Below are 16276 nucleotides of genomic sequence, written 5' to 3' on the forward strand. Positions count from 1 at the left end.
GATAAACCACACTTGTTGGTTCAAAACACGTCGGCCAAAAAATTATCTTATATAATTTCTAGCGAAAAAAACTTTACTTAATTTAATTTTGTATTTGAAAAAATCAAAATTTTGAAATATATTAAAAAAATCTGCCTTTTTATACAACTTTTACCAATGAATTCAGTTGACATACAAATTTAAAATAAATCTAAATAAATAAGTCTTTATCTTAAACCAAAAGATTTGATTTTCTCAATGAACTCACTAACCCGTTAAAATCTCGTTCAGACTCGTCGGAAGAAGCCGTAGTTCATGTATTGAAATAATTTATATCCCTGTAAAGAAAATCTGATCTCGCACGAGTCCAAGCTGGTCTTCACGCTCATGGGTTTTTGAATAGCACACAGTCCAATCAAGGGTGAACGTGTATGATTTGCCTTCTACTTCTTGACATTTAAGACCTTGATAAGCCTTTAGAGGGCTATTCAAGTTAAATTTCACAGAAGCTCGAGGTGGGGAATTTATTTACGTGTGCCAATGGCCGCCGCCATAGTTGCTTCAAGCGCTGTTTCCCGAACCATGAGCACTCCTGTGCTCAATGCGAAACTCTTGGAAGGCACATATTCATCGGATTCCAGAATACCCATTTCTTACAGTGGATTATGGGCACAATTAGCTCCAACAAGGCAAATCTCTGTTCTGACCCTAAACAACAAGGGTAACGACCTTCATTGTAAGGGTGCTTCCCTTCATTGCAGAGCAACCACGCAAGTGGCAGTACCTGATACAGCTCCCTCAAGAACTATATCCAAGTATGTTTAGTGGCATTTTTGTGATTATGGTCTCTGAAAAAGGTCTGGTAATGTGCATTCTTTTTGCTCTGTATTGGCTTTGTACAGAAGGGTATGCATAGTTTACGCCCCAGGCCTGATAATGCATGCTATGACTATTGCTAGAGAAGTTTGTGAACTGGGTAGGGGCTGATTGAAATTGGATGCAACTGACAGGGTCAAACGCCACACAATTTCTGTATTTGTCGGGGATGAAAGTGGGATGATAAACCGCATTGCAGGCGTGTTTGCGAGAAGAGGATACAACATTGAGTCATTGGCAGTTGGGCTTAACAAAGACAAAGCCCTCTTCACCATTGTTGTTTCTGGTACTGACAGAGTGTTGCAGCAGGTCACCCAGCAGCTCTATAAGCTTGTCAATGTCTGGAAGGTCAGTCTTCATTCCTTTTCCCACAATAAAATCTCGTGGGCTGTTTTATCAGTATTATCATTAAAAAAAGTTATGCTTCAATATTCGCTCAATAAACAATATAGTATAGAGATTCCCAAAGGAAAAACGTGGCACTCCATCAAGAATCAACCAATTCTCCAGAACCAACCAAAAAAAAGGAGGAAAAAGAATAAAACTCGAGTGTCGCAGCCCCCCGAAATCAAAGGGTAAACAATGCAAACTATTACCGAGTTCAAGGCACCATTATAACAACATTAATCCCAAACTATACAGGATACCAAAACCTTGCCAATAAACTGCATTAAGCATAACGCGCTAAAGGTGCGAGAGGTCACCGATTGGCAGGCGGAGACTGAGCATCGTCATTCTTTGGCACAGGTCCCAACTGCTATTTTGCAGCTCTTCATTACAGCTTAGTCGTCATGTTCAGTGAAAGCTTGAAATTTGAAATTCACCGAACCTTCAACCCTGGCTGAACTTCAAGCCGAATATCTAACTTCAGGTAGGATTTCAAGTTCCATTTTGAACACTAAGCTTCCACTGTGGATAACTGACATGTTTTTAAATTTTGAACAAGATATGGTATGTTCAATGTTGGCATTTGATTTTAATTTTTATCATATAAGCTTAATGTTTAATGAGCACATGGAGCTTTATTCGATATATTGGAGGACAAGACTTCGGAGGAGGTGTTGACAGGAATGAAACCGGAGGTGGGGCATTTCTACATCTTCAGATGTCTAGTGTACATCCATATGCCATCAGAAGAGGGACCAAGTTGGAGCCTTCGAGACAGAATGGCATTTTTGTAGGGCAGACTGAGACTTCCAAGGGATATGAGGTGTATATCCCATCACAAGGGAAGGTTGTGGTAAGCAGGGACATGAGGTTCGAGGAGCAAAGGGCCTCCAGGAAGTCACATGATTCAGTACTAGTGGTGGCAGTTGATCGAGAGTGAGAGGTTCCGAAGGTTGAGGAGAGGGCAACAATATCAACAATGGGTACTCAGCCATCAGATCAGGAGGAGGAGCAGGAGCACCTTCTATTTCCACTAGGAGGAGGCCAAGATGGTTGGAGCAGACTCTTAGGGATGTTGAGGAACATATGGAAGCTCCTAGGATGGATTTTTAGGGAGAGCAAACCAGCGAGATTGTTTCCTAGTTACATGATGCTCATGAGTGACAACATTGACTCTAATCTTAGTAGTTATGATGAGGTAGTAGGCCAACAAGTTTGGAGAGATGCCATTATGGAGAAGTATGCCTCCAACTTGAAGAATGATCTGTGGGACATTGTTTCCAGACCAGAGGGGAAATCGATGGTCAATTTTGAGTGGATCTATAAGATCAAACATGTTGCAGATGACAGTATTGAAAAGTACAAGGGTAGTCTTGTGGTGAGAGGGTTCTCCTAGAGGGAGGGAGTGGACTATGAGGAGACATTTGCTCTAGTCGCAAGTTGCGCTTCTATCAGGGCCATGATATATTATTGCTTCAGAAATGGGGTGGAGGATACATTAGATGGATGTGAAGACAACGTTTCTCAATGGGTTATTGAGGAGGAGGTGTGTTGAGAAATCAAAAGGGCAATGTTTATATAGATTTCTCTTTACTTGATAATTGCTTGTGATGTCCTTTTACTTATTAGCTTTGTTATATTGAATTTTTGAAAAGTAACTAGGTTCGGTCTTCATAATGACACGTGTAATTATGTTTTTATGTAGTTAACGAAAATAAGAAAAATATAATAATTATTATAATACTTGTCTTATGGGTTTCACGAGCAAGGAATTTGATTTTTAGTATGACTCCCATTTTGAGTCCTTAGGATTGGTCATAAAATCAATTTGAGTCTATGTCATGTATGAAAGACTCGGGTCTTCTTGGGCATATTACACTTATTTAAGAGTCAATAGAAATGTCAAGTAGCCCTCCAAGACAAGCACAAGGCATCCCTCTTCAAGTCAGCTTCAAATGAAATTAATTAATCGCTCCAAACAGTCATTCGGCTCACACTATTCAAGTCTGCTTATTACCTTGGGAGATGACTATAAATAGGCAACTCACATTCCATTCTAGACACAAAATTTCGATGAAGTGAAGTCTGAAGTGCGAAGGTCATAACAGAAGCCCTAAAACCAGTGAAGTGAAGTAAAGGAGCAACGAAGTCAACAAACTTATTTTGGGACTGTTTTTGGGCATAACTCCTCTCACACGTGTGGAAAAAGGGGACTGATATTACTGTAGAAAAGAGTGAAGTCTGCAGAAGAAGCCGAGTTAGAAGAAGAGATCATTCAGATCAGTGAAGGAGATTAAGGGGTTGGATTGCCATAAAATATCTCATGTGTGTTGCATCTAAGGTTCCCTAGGAAGCTGAAGTAAGGTACAGGTCTGAAGTAGTGAAATGGAAACCAAATTCTAAAGTGTACCCGAGAAGGAGAAGCAAAGGTTTGACTCAAGCAAGAAGGATCCCATCAAGGAAGATTTGTGACTTGGTCTTGGAGTGGCAAATAGGTCAAGGGTTTGGTCTTGGTATTCGTCAATTGGAATCTCTATAAGAAGAAGAATTTGTTCGGGTTTTCCTCTCAAAGAGTGAGAGGTTTTGGCCCTGAATGATAGCCTATATTCTGTGCCTCTTGTCTCTTTATGGTTTATGCATTGGTAGTTGTTTGATGAAGAAGAATACTAGTAACCTAAATAAAAGAAGATCCTAATCTAAAGAAGTAAAAATCACTCACAAGTAGTTACTAATAGAAGATAAATCACTTAATTGTTATGGTCTAGATTTGTCAACATGGTTTTAGAGCTAAGGTGACTAAGTCAAGGAAGGGCATCTTATCAAGAGACACTCAAGTCTCAAATCTCAAGGAAGGCATCAAAGCGAAGATCATCTTGAAGTCAAAGGAAGCATCATAACCCTAGATCAAGGAAGTCTACAGAGAAGTATTGGGATCATCATCAAGAGGAAGAAGGCCAAAACCCTACATCTACTCAAGTCAAAGTGTTTTGAAGACTATTCATCCAAAGGAAGCTAGATCAAAAGGCGGTATCATCTCACTCTCTGTGGGATTAAGGACCATTCTTGAAGAAAATTACCTTCATCAATGAGAAGTTTTCTATCCTCTATATCACCATCAACATCAAGAAAGCAACAAGAAGAAGGAGCATCCTATCAAGTAAGTATATTTATGTCCACATCTGAATATGTCAAAATGTCTTTTTGCAAGGAAAGCAACAAATTGGTTGGGGCTTCAAACTATCTTGCATGGAAGAAAATGATAGATTTGAATCTCATTGAAAATGAGGTTATGGAACATGTCAAAGGTTCTATCACTAAACCAAGAGAGGAAGATGCTCAAGCTCTTGCCAAGTATATGAAAGGGGAAGTTAGGGCTCAAAGTATTCTCATAGAATCCATCAAGGATCTGCTCATCCCATATGTATCTAAACTCGAAACTTCAAAAGAAATCTATGACAAATTGGTAGAGTTATATTCCGTAAGCACTGCGGGAGAAGTCATCTCATTAAGGCAAGAACTTTGCAAGCTAAAGATGTCAAGGGAAGATGGAATGGCCTCATACTTTATGAGGATATTTGAGATTTGAGAACAACTACAAGATTTGGGAGAAGTCATGTCTGATATAGAAATGACTACAGTTGTATTAAATGCACTACTGGAGGAGTGGGGTAACTTCACTTCAAGTATTTATGGGAAGAAAGAAGCTACTCCATTCCAGGATCTATGGTCACTATGCAAGATTGAAGAATCTAGACTAAAGGCCAAATCTGATGTGGGAGCAGGTGAGCAAAATCAAGCTTATGCTGCAATGACAAGAAGAAAGGGAAAATTTGGAAAGTCTGGTTCTTGGAAAAAGAAAAGGGACATGTCTAAAATTCAATGCTATGGGTGTCAAGAATATGGACACTACAAAAGAGATTGTCCTAAGGTCAAGAAGTAGAGGAAGCTGAAAAGAAGAAGTCCAACGAAAAGGAAGTAAGAGATATTTATTACTGAGATAGTCTTCCTCACCTAAGTTCTTCTCAAGTTCCTAAGTCTTCTATTGTAAGATATGGCTATCATTATTCACTAAATGGGATGCATCAAGGCATCATAGGAGCATTGGAAGCACGAGCTCGAGAAATCATCATAGAGAAGCATGAAAGATGGTTAGAATCTATGGAAGTCAAGGATATAGCTCTTGGGAATCTCATTGCAACATAAGTGGCAAGGTCATCTAGTACAAGGTTTATCATACATCTGTCAAAAGGAAACATCTGCTGATGGGGATACTATAGATCCTCAAGATTCTCTGATGGAATCTTCATTGAAAGGTTCATTGATCAAGAGAGGAAGCAAGTGTTTCATCAAGAATTCCAAACTTGTGGAATTCATGGGATGATGGTATGATGACATAAAAGTAAAGCAAATCAAGGGATTGAAACTCTTTCAATCAAGGAAGCTGCTGCAGGAAGTCTGGACGACCCAAAGGAAAAATGAGGTATGTATGCTTACATTTGATATTGTGGAAGTCATGTCATATGGTTGCAGGTAACATGGATCAATGCTCTATCTTGAGAGCATAATCAAAAGGAAGGATCTCCTCCCTCGAAGAAATGCAAGAATGCATGAGTCATACATTCACTAGATGAAATCAACATAATATGACCTTATATGAAGTATGATGTAGTTGACAAAAATTGAGGAACTTTGATTGGAATCTCCTAGGAATGAGATGTGTGACGAAAGGAAGGAAGAGATCATGGAATATGCAACCATGGTAAAGGCTATCAACATCTGAAAGACCAAGAAGATTTGACTAGGATATCACCATGGAAGATATGAAGACTGACGGAATCTAAAAAAGAAAGAGACCCTTGACAATATATATCTTTGGGAGATGTGTTGATATGTATGCAGGATGCTGATGCAAACTAAAAGATGCTACCATAAGTGACCATCATAGAGGTAATGTTGATTTTAATGTTCATTCCTTTATTTTTGATTAAATATCTGGATGGGTTTATGCAGGGTTGCCAAGGGAAGATCTATGGATGTCTTCCACCACCGATGCACATGCAGTAGGATGAAAACTCCTTAAGTAAACATGCAATGAAGAAAACAACATGGCATGACGGAAGGCTAGATATGGACTGATGGATTACTTTCTGATGATGACATGACTAACTCATGAATGAAAGTGATGGATGGTCTATGCCCTAAGAAGAAGTCCCAAAATATGAAGACTCCTGAATGATGAAAAGAAAGTTCATGACATCGTGAGGAGGAGTTCTTCAAGCAGTTGGTTGTCCCATTATCTCCACCAAGGAGTTGCTGTAGGTCCCTAATTAAGAGGGAGCCTGGAAACACGTTTCTTACTTGGAAGAAACTTGGAAATTCCTAAGCCAAGAGGGAGCTTAGGTACATTCCTTACGTAGGAATGAGTGCATTCCTTTATTGGAATAGTTATGTCCTCCCTAATTAAGAGGGAGAGCTGGACACATCATTCTTGTCTTCACTTGGGAAGATAGAATGGAGGATTGGGTAAGCATCTGGCATTCGATGCTCTTTGAGGATGTATTAGGGCATCCAAGATGAGAGTAGTCGTTGAGGACCGATATTCTTTGAGGACCAGGAATCCAAGATAAGAATAGTCCTGGTGGAACACACCTTGAGAACCTGGGTGGGGTATGTTCCGAGAGAGACAATGATGAGGGTGTCTATATATCATTGGTCTTGCCAGCATTGTGCTCGGATCTCGTGGAGAGATAGAGCTGTTAGTCAAGGCCTTTCTATGTGATAATGTTAGTTGATATGATGCTATAAAAATGGGTTACCAATTCGACTCTTCTTATGAGAAATTCTTCAGATTGAGAATGACCAAGTACCATTATGAATACCTCCCTAGTTAAGAGGGAGTGTTGAAAAATAACTAGGTTCTGTCTTCATAATGACGTGTAATTATGTTTTTATGTAATTAATGAAAAGAATAAAAATAAAATTATTATTCTAATACTTATCTCATGGGTTTCATGAGCAAGAAATTTGATTTTAGTATGACTCCCATTGTGAGTCCTTAGGATTGGTCATAAAATCAATTTGAGTCTATGTCATGTATAAAAGACCTTTCTTGGACATATTACAGTTATGTAAGAGTCAATAGAAATGTCAAGTATCCCTCCAAGACAAGCACAAGGCATCCCTCTTCAAGTCGGCTTCAAATGAAATTAATTAATTCCTTCAAACAGTGATGTCGGCTCACACTATTCAAGTCGACTTATTACCTTGGGAGACAACTATAAATAGGTAGCTTGCATTCCATTCTAGACACATAATTTCAGTGAAGTGAAATCTGAAGTCGGAAGTGTGAAGGTCATAATAGAAGCCCTAGAACCAGCGAAGTGAAGGAAAGGAACAACGAAGTCGACATACTTATTTTGGGACTGTTTTTGGGCAGAACTCCTCTCACACATGTGAAAGAAGAGGACTGTTATTATTGCAGAAAAGAGCGAGGTCTGCTGAAGAAGCCGAGTTAGAAGAATAGATCATTCAAATCAACGAAGGAGATTAAGGGGTTGGATTGCCATAAGATATCTCATGCATGTTGCATCTAAGGTTCCCTAGGAAGCCGAAGTAAGGTACAGGTCTGAAGTAGTGAAGATGAAATTGAATTCTAAAGGGTAGTCGCGAAGGAGAAGCAGAGGTTCGACTCAAGCAAGAAGGATCCCATCAAGGAAGATTTGTGACTTGGTCTTGGAGTGGCAAATAGGTCAAGCGTTTGGTCTTGGTATTCGTCAATTGGAATCTCTATTATAAGAGGAGTTTGTTCGGGTTTTCCTCTCAAAGAGTGAGAGGTTTTGGCCCTAGCTGATAGCCTATATTCTGTGTCTCTTGTCTCTTTATGGTTTATGCATTGGTAGTTGTTTGATGAAGAATAACACTAATAACCTAAATAAAAGAAGTTCATAATCTAAAGAAGTAAAATGCACTCACAAGCAATTACTAATAGAAGAGAAATCACTTAATTACTATGCCCTAGATTTCTCAACATGTTACTTATTATTATATGTGTGAATCATCAAACAACTACCAAAACAAGAAGAACAAGAACACATAATATAGGCTGCAAGCCAGGGCCAAAAGCTCTCCACTTGAGAGGAAAATTCGCAAATCTCTTCTCTTTCTTATAGATTCTTCAATTGACGAATTCCAAGACCTTAAGACCGACTTTAGAACCCTCCAAGACGAAGACCAACCTCTCCGGATGATGTGTTAACCCTGATCTTGTCAAACCTAGTCAAATCTCTTCTAGTAGCACTTCTTTGACCTCCAGTTGTAGAAATTTTGGCGTCCACTGCAGATATGAAATTTGCCTCCCCAGCAATTGCTGCTGCCACATGTGTGAGCTTCGATTTGCCTTCTAAGCCCTCCTCTGACCTTCGCTTGACCTTCCATCACTTTAAGAGCATGAGGATTACCCTTGGTGACCTTCGCTTGACCTGCTTGTCTCCTTTTCTCCAAGATCGAACTTGAAGATAGAAACCCTAGGTCTTGTTGTAGAAACCCTAGTTCTCCTTAGCACATGTGAGAGAAAATTAGCCCAAACACAAATCTCCTTTGTCCTCCTTTCCTTCGCTGTCTTCTTCTTCCTCTTGCTTCGCTAGAATGAGTGGTTATTGAATGTCCTTCATTTAGGACAAGTTCTCTTCTATTTATAAGCTCTTCAAGGGTGGACTTGGCTCTTCCTTTAGGCCGACTTGCTAGCTGCCAGGTCGACTTGGTCTTGGAGGGTTTCTAGACACTTTTTAAGACAAAAATAATTTTCTTTACAAGTTACAATGTGCCTGATGGGGTCTTCAACTTGTGACAATGTCTCTTTTGATTTCTTGACCTAGGACAAACCCTAGAAGCACTCAATTGGTGCTTGACCTATAAAATAAAATACCTTAAGCATGAAATCCATGCTCCAAAAATAATAATAATAATTTTTCTTTCATTTTACACTTTACAAGAATCAAAAGTACATTTCATCTATATGAAGACTGAACCTAGTTACACATTTTTCGACACTCCCTCTTAACTAGGGAGGTATTCATACATGGTACATGGACATCCTTGCTTATTTTTGTAGCTTGGGAGGTACTCCAAGCCTTGAGGATCGAGGGTTTGGAGGAAGGAGCTCCACAAGTGGCCTTGTGGGCTTTAAACCCAAGGTTGGGCTTTTGCACACATCGCTGTTTGGGCCAAAATCGTAACGAGATTACGACATGTGATGGATGAGGATGATAGTAGACGACGAGACAAATCCAACGCATCGAGAATCGTCCAATTCCGAGTTGTCGTTGAAGAGTTATTGATTTTTGAAGTTATGTGGGGCCTAATTTGTCAAGGGAAGCATGTTGGCTAGGTCTAGTTTAAGCCCTCTTGAAAAATTCATTGGAGCCCTTGAGAAGTGTATAAATAAGAGGGCTTGTTGAGGCTATTTGGCATATCACATGTGCATCAAATGTCAAGTTTGGGCTCTGATTTGAACAACGGATCTGAGGCAAGGAGGCTATGGCAAGGAGAACGAGTTTTTGAACAATATATTCTCTATTTTAGGGTGCTTTTCGTTGAGAGAGAAAGCCACAACTTTGAAGCAGCTTGCGTGCATGATTAGTGGACTACTAACGTGCTTTTCTCTTGTGTTTGGATGTGTCTCCCTTGCCAGATTAGGCTGCAGGAGCAGAGGTAAGTTTGGGTGCAATTTTGTGCTTATTTTGGTGTGTGGTTATCTCTGTTTGGGCCGCTGGAAAAGGGATGCTACAATAGCGTGTAGGGTGGCATGTTTTGACGGACGTGAGCCCTTAAGAAGGTCTCCTCACCGAGCCGCAGTCATCTCAAAGAGGCTGTAGCCTAAATTGAACCTTCTTCCTTGTTTTTGGGGCAGACTTAAGTCGCTAGAGTAATAAGCTTGCTGTAGGGTGCTGTAGGGTGTCTTGTGAAGCTTTTCCAAGGCCCAAAAACAATGCACAAGAAGCCTGGTTTGGACAACAAAGAGAGCCGATTTTTTGGAGGAGGATACATAGGTTTGGAAGAGTGGTTTAGGGTGACTGGTGTGCCCTAACCAAACTTCAGATTCCACATATCCCAAAGGCAAGGTAGCAACAACGAGAAGTTGCATATGTCACCTTGGTTGATGGTTGGATACTAGGTGGATGGGTGTCCTAGGAGAGGACTAATTGATGGAGTCTGTTAGTAGCGATGTGAAAGGGTTTCCTAGGTGTTGGATACCCTAACTAGGAGCAGATGCTACAACAGACTTGGTCACTCGTGGACTGTTGGAGGGCAGTGTGAGAGTGGACCAAATGTGGGTAGTGATTGGGCATTTATGGTCTGCTGGAGGACATCGTGATAGTGCCCAAGTTGGAGCCTGATGTGCACCATCTTCATGGACCTAGATGGTTGCTAGAGTGGCAGTTTTTGAGCTCAAGGGTTGACGAAATAGCGGAGTAGCCCTAGACTTGTGTGTGGAGAAGGACTTCTACAACAGATGATGGGTAGTCCTCCTAGCCTGTGTTCATTGTGAGAGATAGACATCTTACAGTGATAGGTGGCAGCCCTTCGTGTCCTATGTTGGTCTTCATCGAAGCAGCGCAGGAAGACCATAGTGGGTTGAAGTCCCTGAGTAGTTGAGAGTTGTTCACAAGTGGAGCTGTGAACAACTCGATAGGAGTCTCGATGTGTTGTGCCCTTAATGGACTAAGGCACAACTAGTGAGCAGATTGGATAGCCGAGGTTCAGTGGCCAGATGGACTTGGATCGTTGATAGAGGCTGTGCTGCAGATCGGGAGCCAAAGGACTGGGCAGGTACATGGTACGACCAAGGGGAGCTGTGAAGTCAACTACATCAGCCAGATGGTCAGAGTATCTTGTTGAGGGTAGATTGGTTGTCGATGGACTGACACCAAGCCCCAATTTTGTATCTTGTATCAGTGGATGTATGAGGGCCATTATCCCTAGTACGGGAGCCCTAGATTGTTGTATTATATGTTGATTAATATAACGAAGTTGGGTTGAAAACTGTAAAAGTTGTCCATATTTTGTGCACTAGTAGATTTACTATTGTTTACATTCCGCTGTGCAAAGTAGTATCGTTGTGATTCTTGGTTTGGTAGCGCCAGAGATTCTAAGATTCTATCCTAGACCCAAGGTCATGAAAAAACAACAATTCTTAATTTGAAGAGATCGGATTGGTAACCCATCTGTCTAGCATCATATCAACCAACATTGTCACATAACAAGGCCTTGACTAACATCTCTATCTCTTTAGAAGATTACAGCACAATGTTGGCGAGACCAATGATTTATAGACACCATCATCATTGTCTCTCAAGGTGCATACTCTACCCAGGTGTTCACTGAGTATGACCTTCTTTGGACTATTCTTGTCTTGGATAGCTAGTCCTCAAAGAATATCGGTCCACGACTACTCTTATCTTGGATGCCCTACCTCATCCTCAAAGAGTATTGAATGCCAAATGGTTACCCAATCCTCCATTCTATCTTCCCAAGTGAAGACAAGAATGATGTGCCTATCTCTCCCTCTCAACTAGGGAGGATATATCAACCAAGCCAAGCTTGTCTCTCAAGTATACAAGCTTCTTGTTAGGAAGAGATTTCGTTAATATGTCAGCTACCTACTCATCAGTGGAGATATACTGTAGCTGCAACACACCATTTTGTACTAGCTCCCGAATATAGTGATACTTGTTGTTTATATGCTTTGTCTTTCCATGAAATACTGGGTCTTTAGACAATCATATACAACTGGTGTTGTCACAATGTATCACTGTAGGGTCCATCGTTCCTTCGAATAGGTCGGATAGCAGCTTCCTTAACCAAACTGCTTCTCTGCTTACTTCACAGGCTGCAACATACTCAGCCTCAACACTACTCAAAGCAACTGTGTCTTGCTTTCTGCTCATCCATGAGATCATAGAGGATCCCAAACTGAAACATCCTCCCGTAGTGCTTCTTCTATCTGCTCGCTACCTCCCTAGTCGGAATTTGTATATCCAATCAGGTGGGCATCATTCCTCCTATCATATTTAAGATAGTAGTGGAGAGTTCCTCACAAATATCTCAATATATGTTTTGCTGCTATCCAATGGTCATGCTTTGGATCCACACGGAATTGACTGAGAATGTTTATTGCAAAATCTATGTTTGGTCAAGTATTCACCAAGTACATCAATGAGTATTAACCAAGTACATCAATGAGCCAATCAGTTGTCTATACTTGGAAGGATCCACAAGGCTCGATTTAGAACTCCTTAGTCTCTTCAAGTTTGTGATCATTGGAGTGGTCATAGGTTTGCAGTCCATCATGTCAAACCTCTTCAACATCTTGATCACGTACTTTCCTTGACCCAAATAAACTTCATCAAGTCCTTGCCAGACTTCTAGTCCCAAATAGTAATGCATCAACCCTAGATCCTTCATGTCAAATTCTGCTGCTAGTTGCTTCTTACATTCTTCAATTTGACCTTCTACACCTGTCAAGAGAAGATCATCTACATACAGAAGAATGATTACAGGTTCTCCATCTACAACCTTGATATAAAGAGCCTATTCTTTGTAAGTATGCATCCATTCTAGCATACCATGCCCTTGGTGCTTGCTTGAGGCCATATAATGCTTTCTTCAATTTGCAAACATATGCCTTCTTGTCTTTAACTTCAAATCCCAAGGGTTGCTCTATATAGAATTCCTCATCTATTGTGCCATTCAGAAATGCAATCTTGACATCCATTTGGTGGATGTTCCATCCCATCGATGCTGCCAGAGAGACCAATGAACAAATCATTGTATATCTTGCTATTGGAGCAAATATCTCTTCGTAGTCGACGCCTTCTTGTTGAGAGAAACCCCTAGCCACAAATCTTGCCTTATACTTATCTATACTTCAATTTGCCACATGTTTGGTCTTATATATCCACTTGGAAGTTACCACAGATTTGTCTTTGGGCCTAGGTACGATCTCCCAAACTCCATTATTCATAGATTCATATTCTTCATTCATGGCATCCTTCCATTCATGATGATTGACAACCTCTTCCAAAGTGGATGGCTCTGCTTCTATTAGTTTTGTCATGTATGCAACATACCCCCAAAATATCCCTTGGGTTTCTTGCTTTCTCTAAATGAGCCTTTCGCTGCAACATGACCTTTTGCATCAACTAGTGTAGATTTCAACCAGTTAGGTCTCTTTCTCGATTCAGTGAGGACCACAGGTTGAATGGGTTCACTGGGATTCTCGTCTTCATGATGAGACTCTTCTTCTTCCTTGTTAACTTCTTCTTCAAATACTGGAAGTTCTTCGTCATCAGAGTCCATGGGAAGTTCCTTAGATTTCTTGAATGCAATACTCTCGTCAAATATGACATCTCGACTTACTTCTATATGGTGTCCTTCCTTTATGTAGATCCTATAAGCCTTAGAGGAGTTGCTGTAGCCAACAAATGTTCCTCTCATGCTTGATGGATCTAGCTTCTTTCTTTTGTCCTTTGGTATATGAATATATATGGGACACCCAAAGATACGGAGATGTTCTACAGTTGGTTTCTTCCCAGTGAATACTTCTTTGGGAGTCTTGTTGTCCAGTGACCTGTGGGGACTTCGATTTTGAATATATATTACTGTCTTCGTGGCTTCACCCCACAAGAATTTTGGTAGATCTTAATCATGTAACATTGCCTTTACACTTTATTCAATGGATCATTTCTTTCATTCTGCAACTCCATTTTGTTCGGGATTATATGGGACTATCAACTCTCTCTTAATCCCAGATTCCTTACAGAAGGCTATAATTTCGTTGGATGTATACTCTCCTCCATTATCAGATCTTCGTATGTTGATTCTTTTTTCTGCAAGATTCTCTACTTCAGCTTTGAATTCTTGAAATTTTACAAGTACTCTATCCTTGGTTTTCATTGAGTAAACCTAGGTCTTTCTTGAATGATCATCTATAAATGTGACATAATATAGATGACCTCCAAGTGATTTAGGAGTCATAGGGCCACATACATTGGAGTGAATGAGATCCAAGATTTCTTTTGACGTTGAAGCACTTCTTCCAAATGGTCTCTTCGTATTCTTACCCAATGCACATCCCTTACATACTCCTTCGTGATCTTTCAATTAAGGGATTCCATATACTATGGAGCTTAGAGTTGGAAGGACTTTGAAATGAAGATGACCTAATCTTCTATGCCATAATTCACATGGGCTAATTTCAGTGTGAACCAAAGCTTGTGCTAGAGGATGTTGAAAAGTGTAACTAAGTTTGATCTTCATAATGACGTGTGATTTTATGTAATCGATGTAAAGAAGAAAAATAAAATTATTTTTGTAATGCTTGTCTCATGGGTTTCATGAGCCAGGAATTTTATTTTTAGTTAAGGCTCCCATTGTGAGCCCTTAGGATTGGTCATAAAGTCAAATTGAGTCAATGTCATGTATGAAGGACCCTTCTTGGGCATGCTACATATGTATGGTGAGTCATTGAAAGAGTCAAAAGACCCTCCTAGACCAAGCACAAACACCCCTTAAAGTCGACTTACAAAAAAAGGACAAGATGATCTTCAAAAGGCATGTTGGCTTATTTACATGGGTAGAACACTATAAATAAGGTAGCTTGACTTCCACTTGAAGACAAGAAATTCGGTCAAGCAATCTGCAATAGGAAGGAGAGCGAAGATCACAAGGAGCAGTCTCACAACTAGCGAAGTGAAAGGAAAGAAGAGCGAAGAAGTCTAGCATTGTTTTTGGGTATTTTCTCTTCACAAGTGTGGCAGAAATTAGGGTTTTTGCAGTAGGACTATAACAGTCCCTAGGGAAACTACTAAGGAAGTCACCTATCATCATTCTTGCTGGCCAAAGCCTTAAGAAGAAGCCGCTAAGCTAAGCGAAAGAAGAAAGCATCTCAAATCTCCCTCTACTAGTGCACACGTGCGAAATTGCATAGGTACAAGCAGGCCAAGAAAGGAGCCGAAAATTTAGAGTAGCCGAGATCAATAGTAAAGGAGGGTAGTTTGACTAGTGTTGACTTGGTCAAGAAGAAGAAGTTGGAAAGAAGGGTTTGTGACTTGGTCTTGGAGAGGCAAATAGGTCAAGGGTCTTGGTCTTGGTATTCGTCAATTGAAGTCTCTATAAGAAGAAGAATTCATTTGGGTTTTCCTCTCAAGTTGGAGAGGTTTTGGCCTTGGCTGATCGCCTACATTCCGTGTCTCTTGTCTCTTTATTGTTTATGCATTGGTAACTGCTTGATGAAGAACACAATAATAATCTAAGCAAAAGAGAAGATCCTAATCTAAAGAAGTAAAAAGCATTCACAAGCAGTTATCATTAGAAGAGAAATCACCTAATCTTGGTACCCTAGATTTTTCAACATGGTATCAGAGCTAAGGTGACAAAATCAAGGAAGGGCATCAATCAAGAGTCACACAAGCAATCAAGGATCAAATCTCAAAGGATATCAAAGAGAAGTATCAAAACCCTAGATCGAAGAAGAAAGTCTACACCAACAAGAAGTCTTGGAATCCTCAAGTCATCTCAAAAGACCACAAAGACCTTGCTCAAGTTGAAGGACTTATACATCAAGTTTCTTACTAGAGAAGATCGATCAAGGATGTTGTCATCGTCTTCAGAAGTTCTAAGGAAATTTCCTCTTATTGAAGCACAAACCTTACCATTATAGAAGATCATCCAAGAAGCATCAAGAAGTCATCATTGATCATCATTAACAATGATATCTCCATCAAAGGATCTAAAGTGATCTCCTTCTTTGTGAAGTCAAGGATCACTCTTGAAGAGATCTATCTTCATCAAGGAGAAGTTCTCTATCATCTATATTATCATCAAATTCAAGGAGGCAACGAGTGGAAGAAGCATCTTCACAAGTAAGTATATTTATGTCTGAATCTGTCAAAATGTCTTTTTGCAAGGAAAGAAACAAATTGGTTGGGGCTTCAAACTATCTTGCATGGAAGAAGAGGATAGATCTGAATCTCAT

The 16276-nt window shown here is 40.1% G+C and overlaps 1 protein-coding gene across 1 annotated transcript in view; it reads left to right on the forward strand.

Annotated features, from left to right (window-relative positions):
• Positions 1-257: 257 nt before the first annotated feature.
• LOC149260891 (acetolactate synthase small subunit 2, chloroplastic-like) overlaps positions 258-16276 on the forward strand; it is a 175469-nt gene continuing 159450 nt past the window's right edge. Inside the window, exons 1-2 of the mRNA XM_089421270.1 lie at positions 258-794; positions 990-1203. Of these exons, the coding sequence (XP_089277396.1) occupies positions 520-794; positions 990-1203 (489 nt within the window). The 5' untranslated portion in view covers positions 258-519. The remainder of the gene's footprint in view (positions 795-989; positions 1204-16276) is intronic.

Source organism: Pinus tabuliformis, chromosome 6, assembly GCF_031772625.1.
Source record: "Pinus tabuliformis cultivar Carrire ecotype Pingquan chromosome 6, CPIR1, whole genome shotgun sequence".
NCBI classification, from domain to species: Eukaryota; Viridiplantae; Streptophyta; class Pinopsida; order Pinales; family Pinaceae; genus Pinus; species Pinus tabuliformis.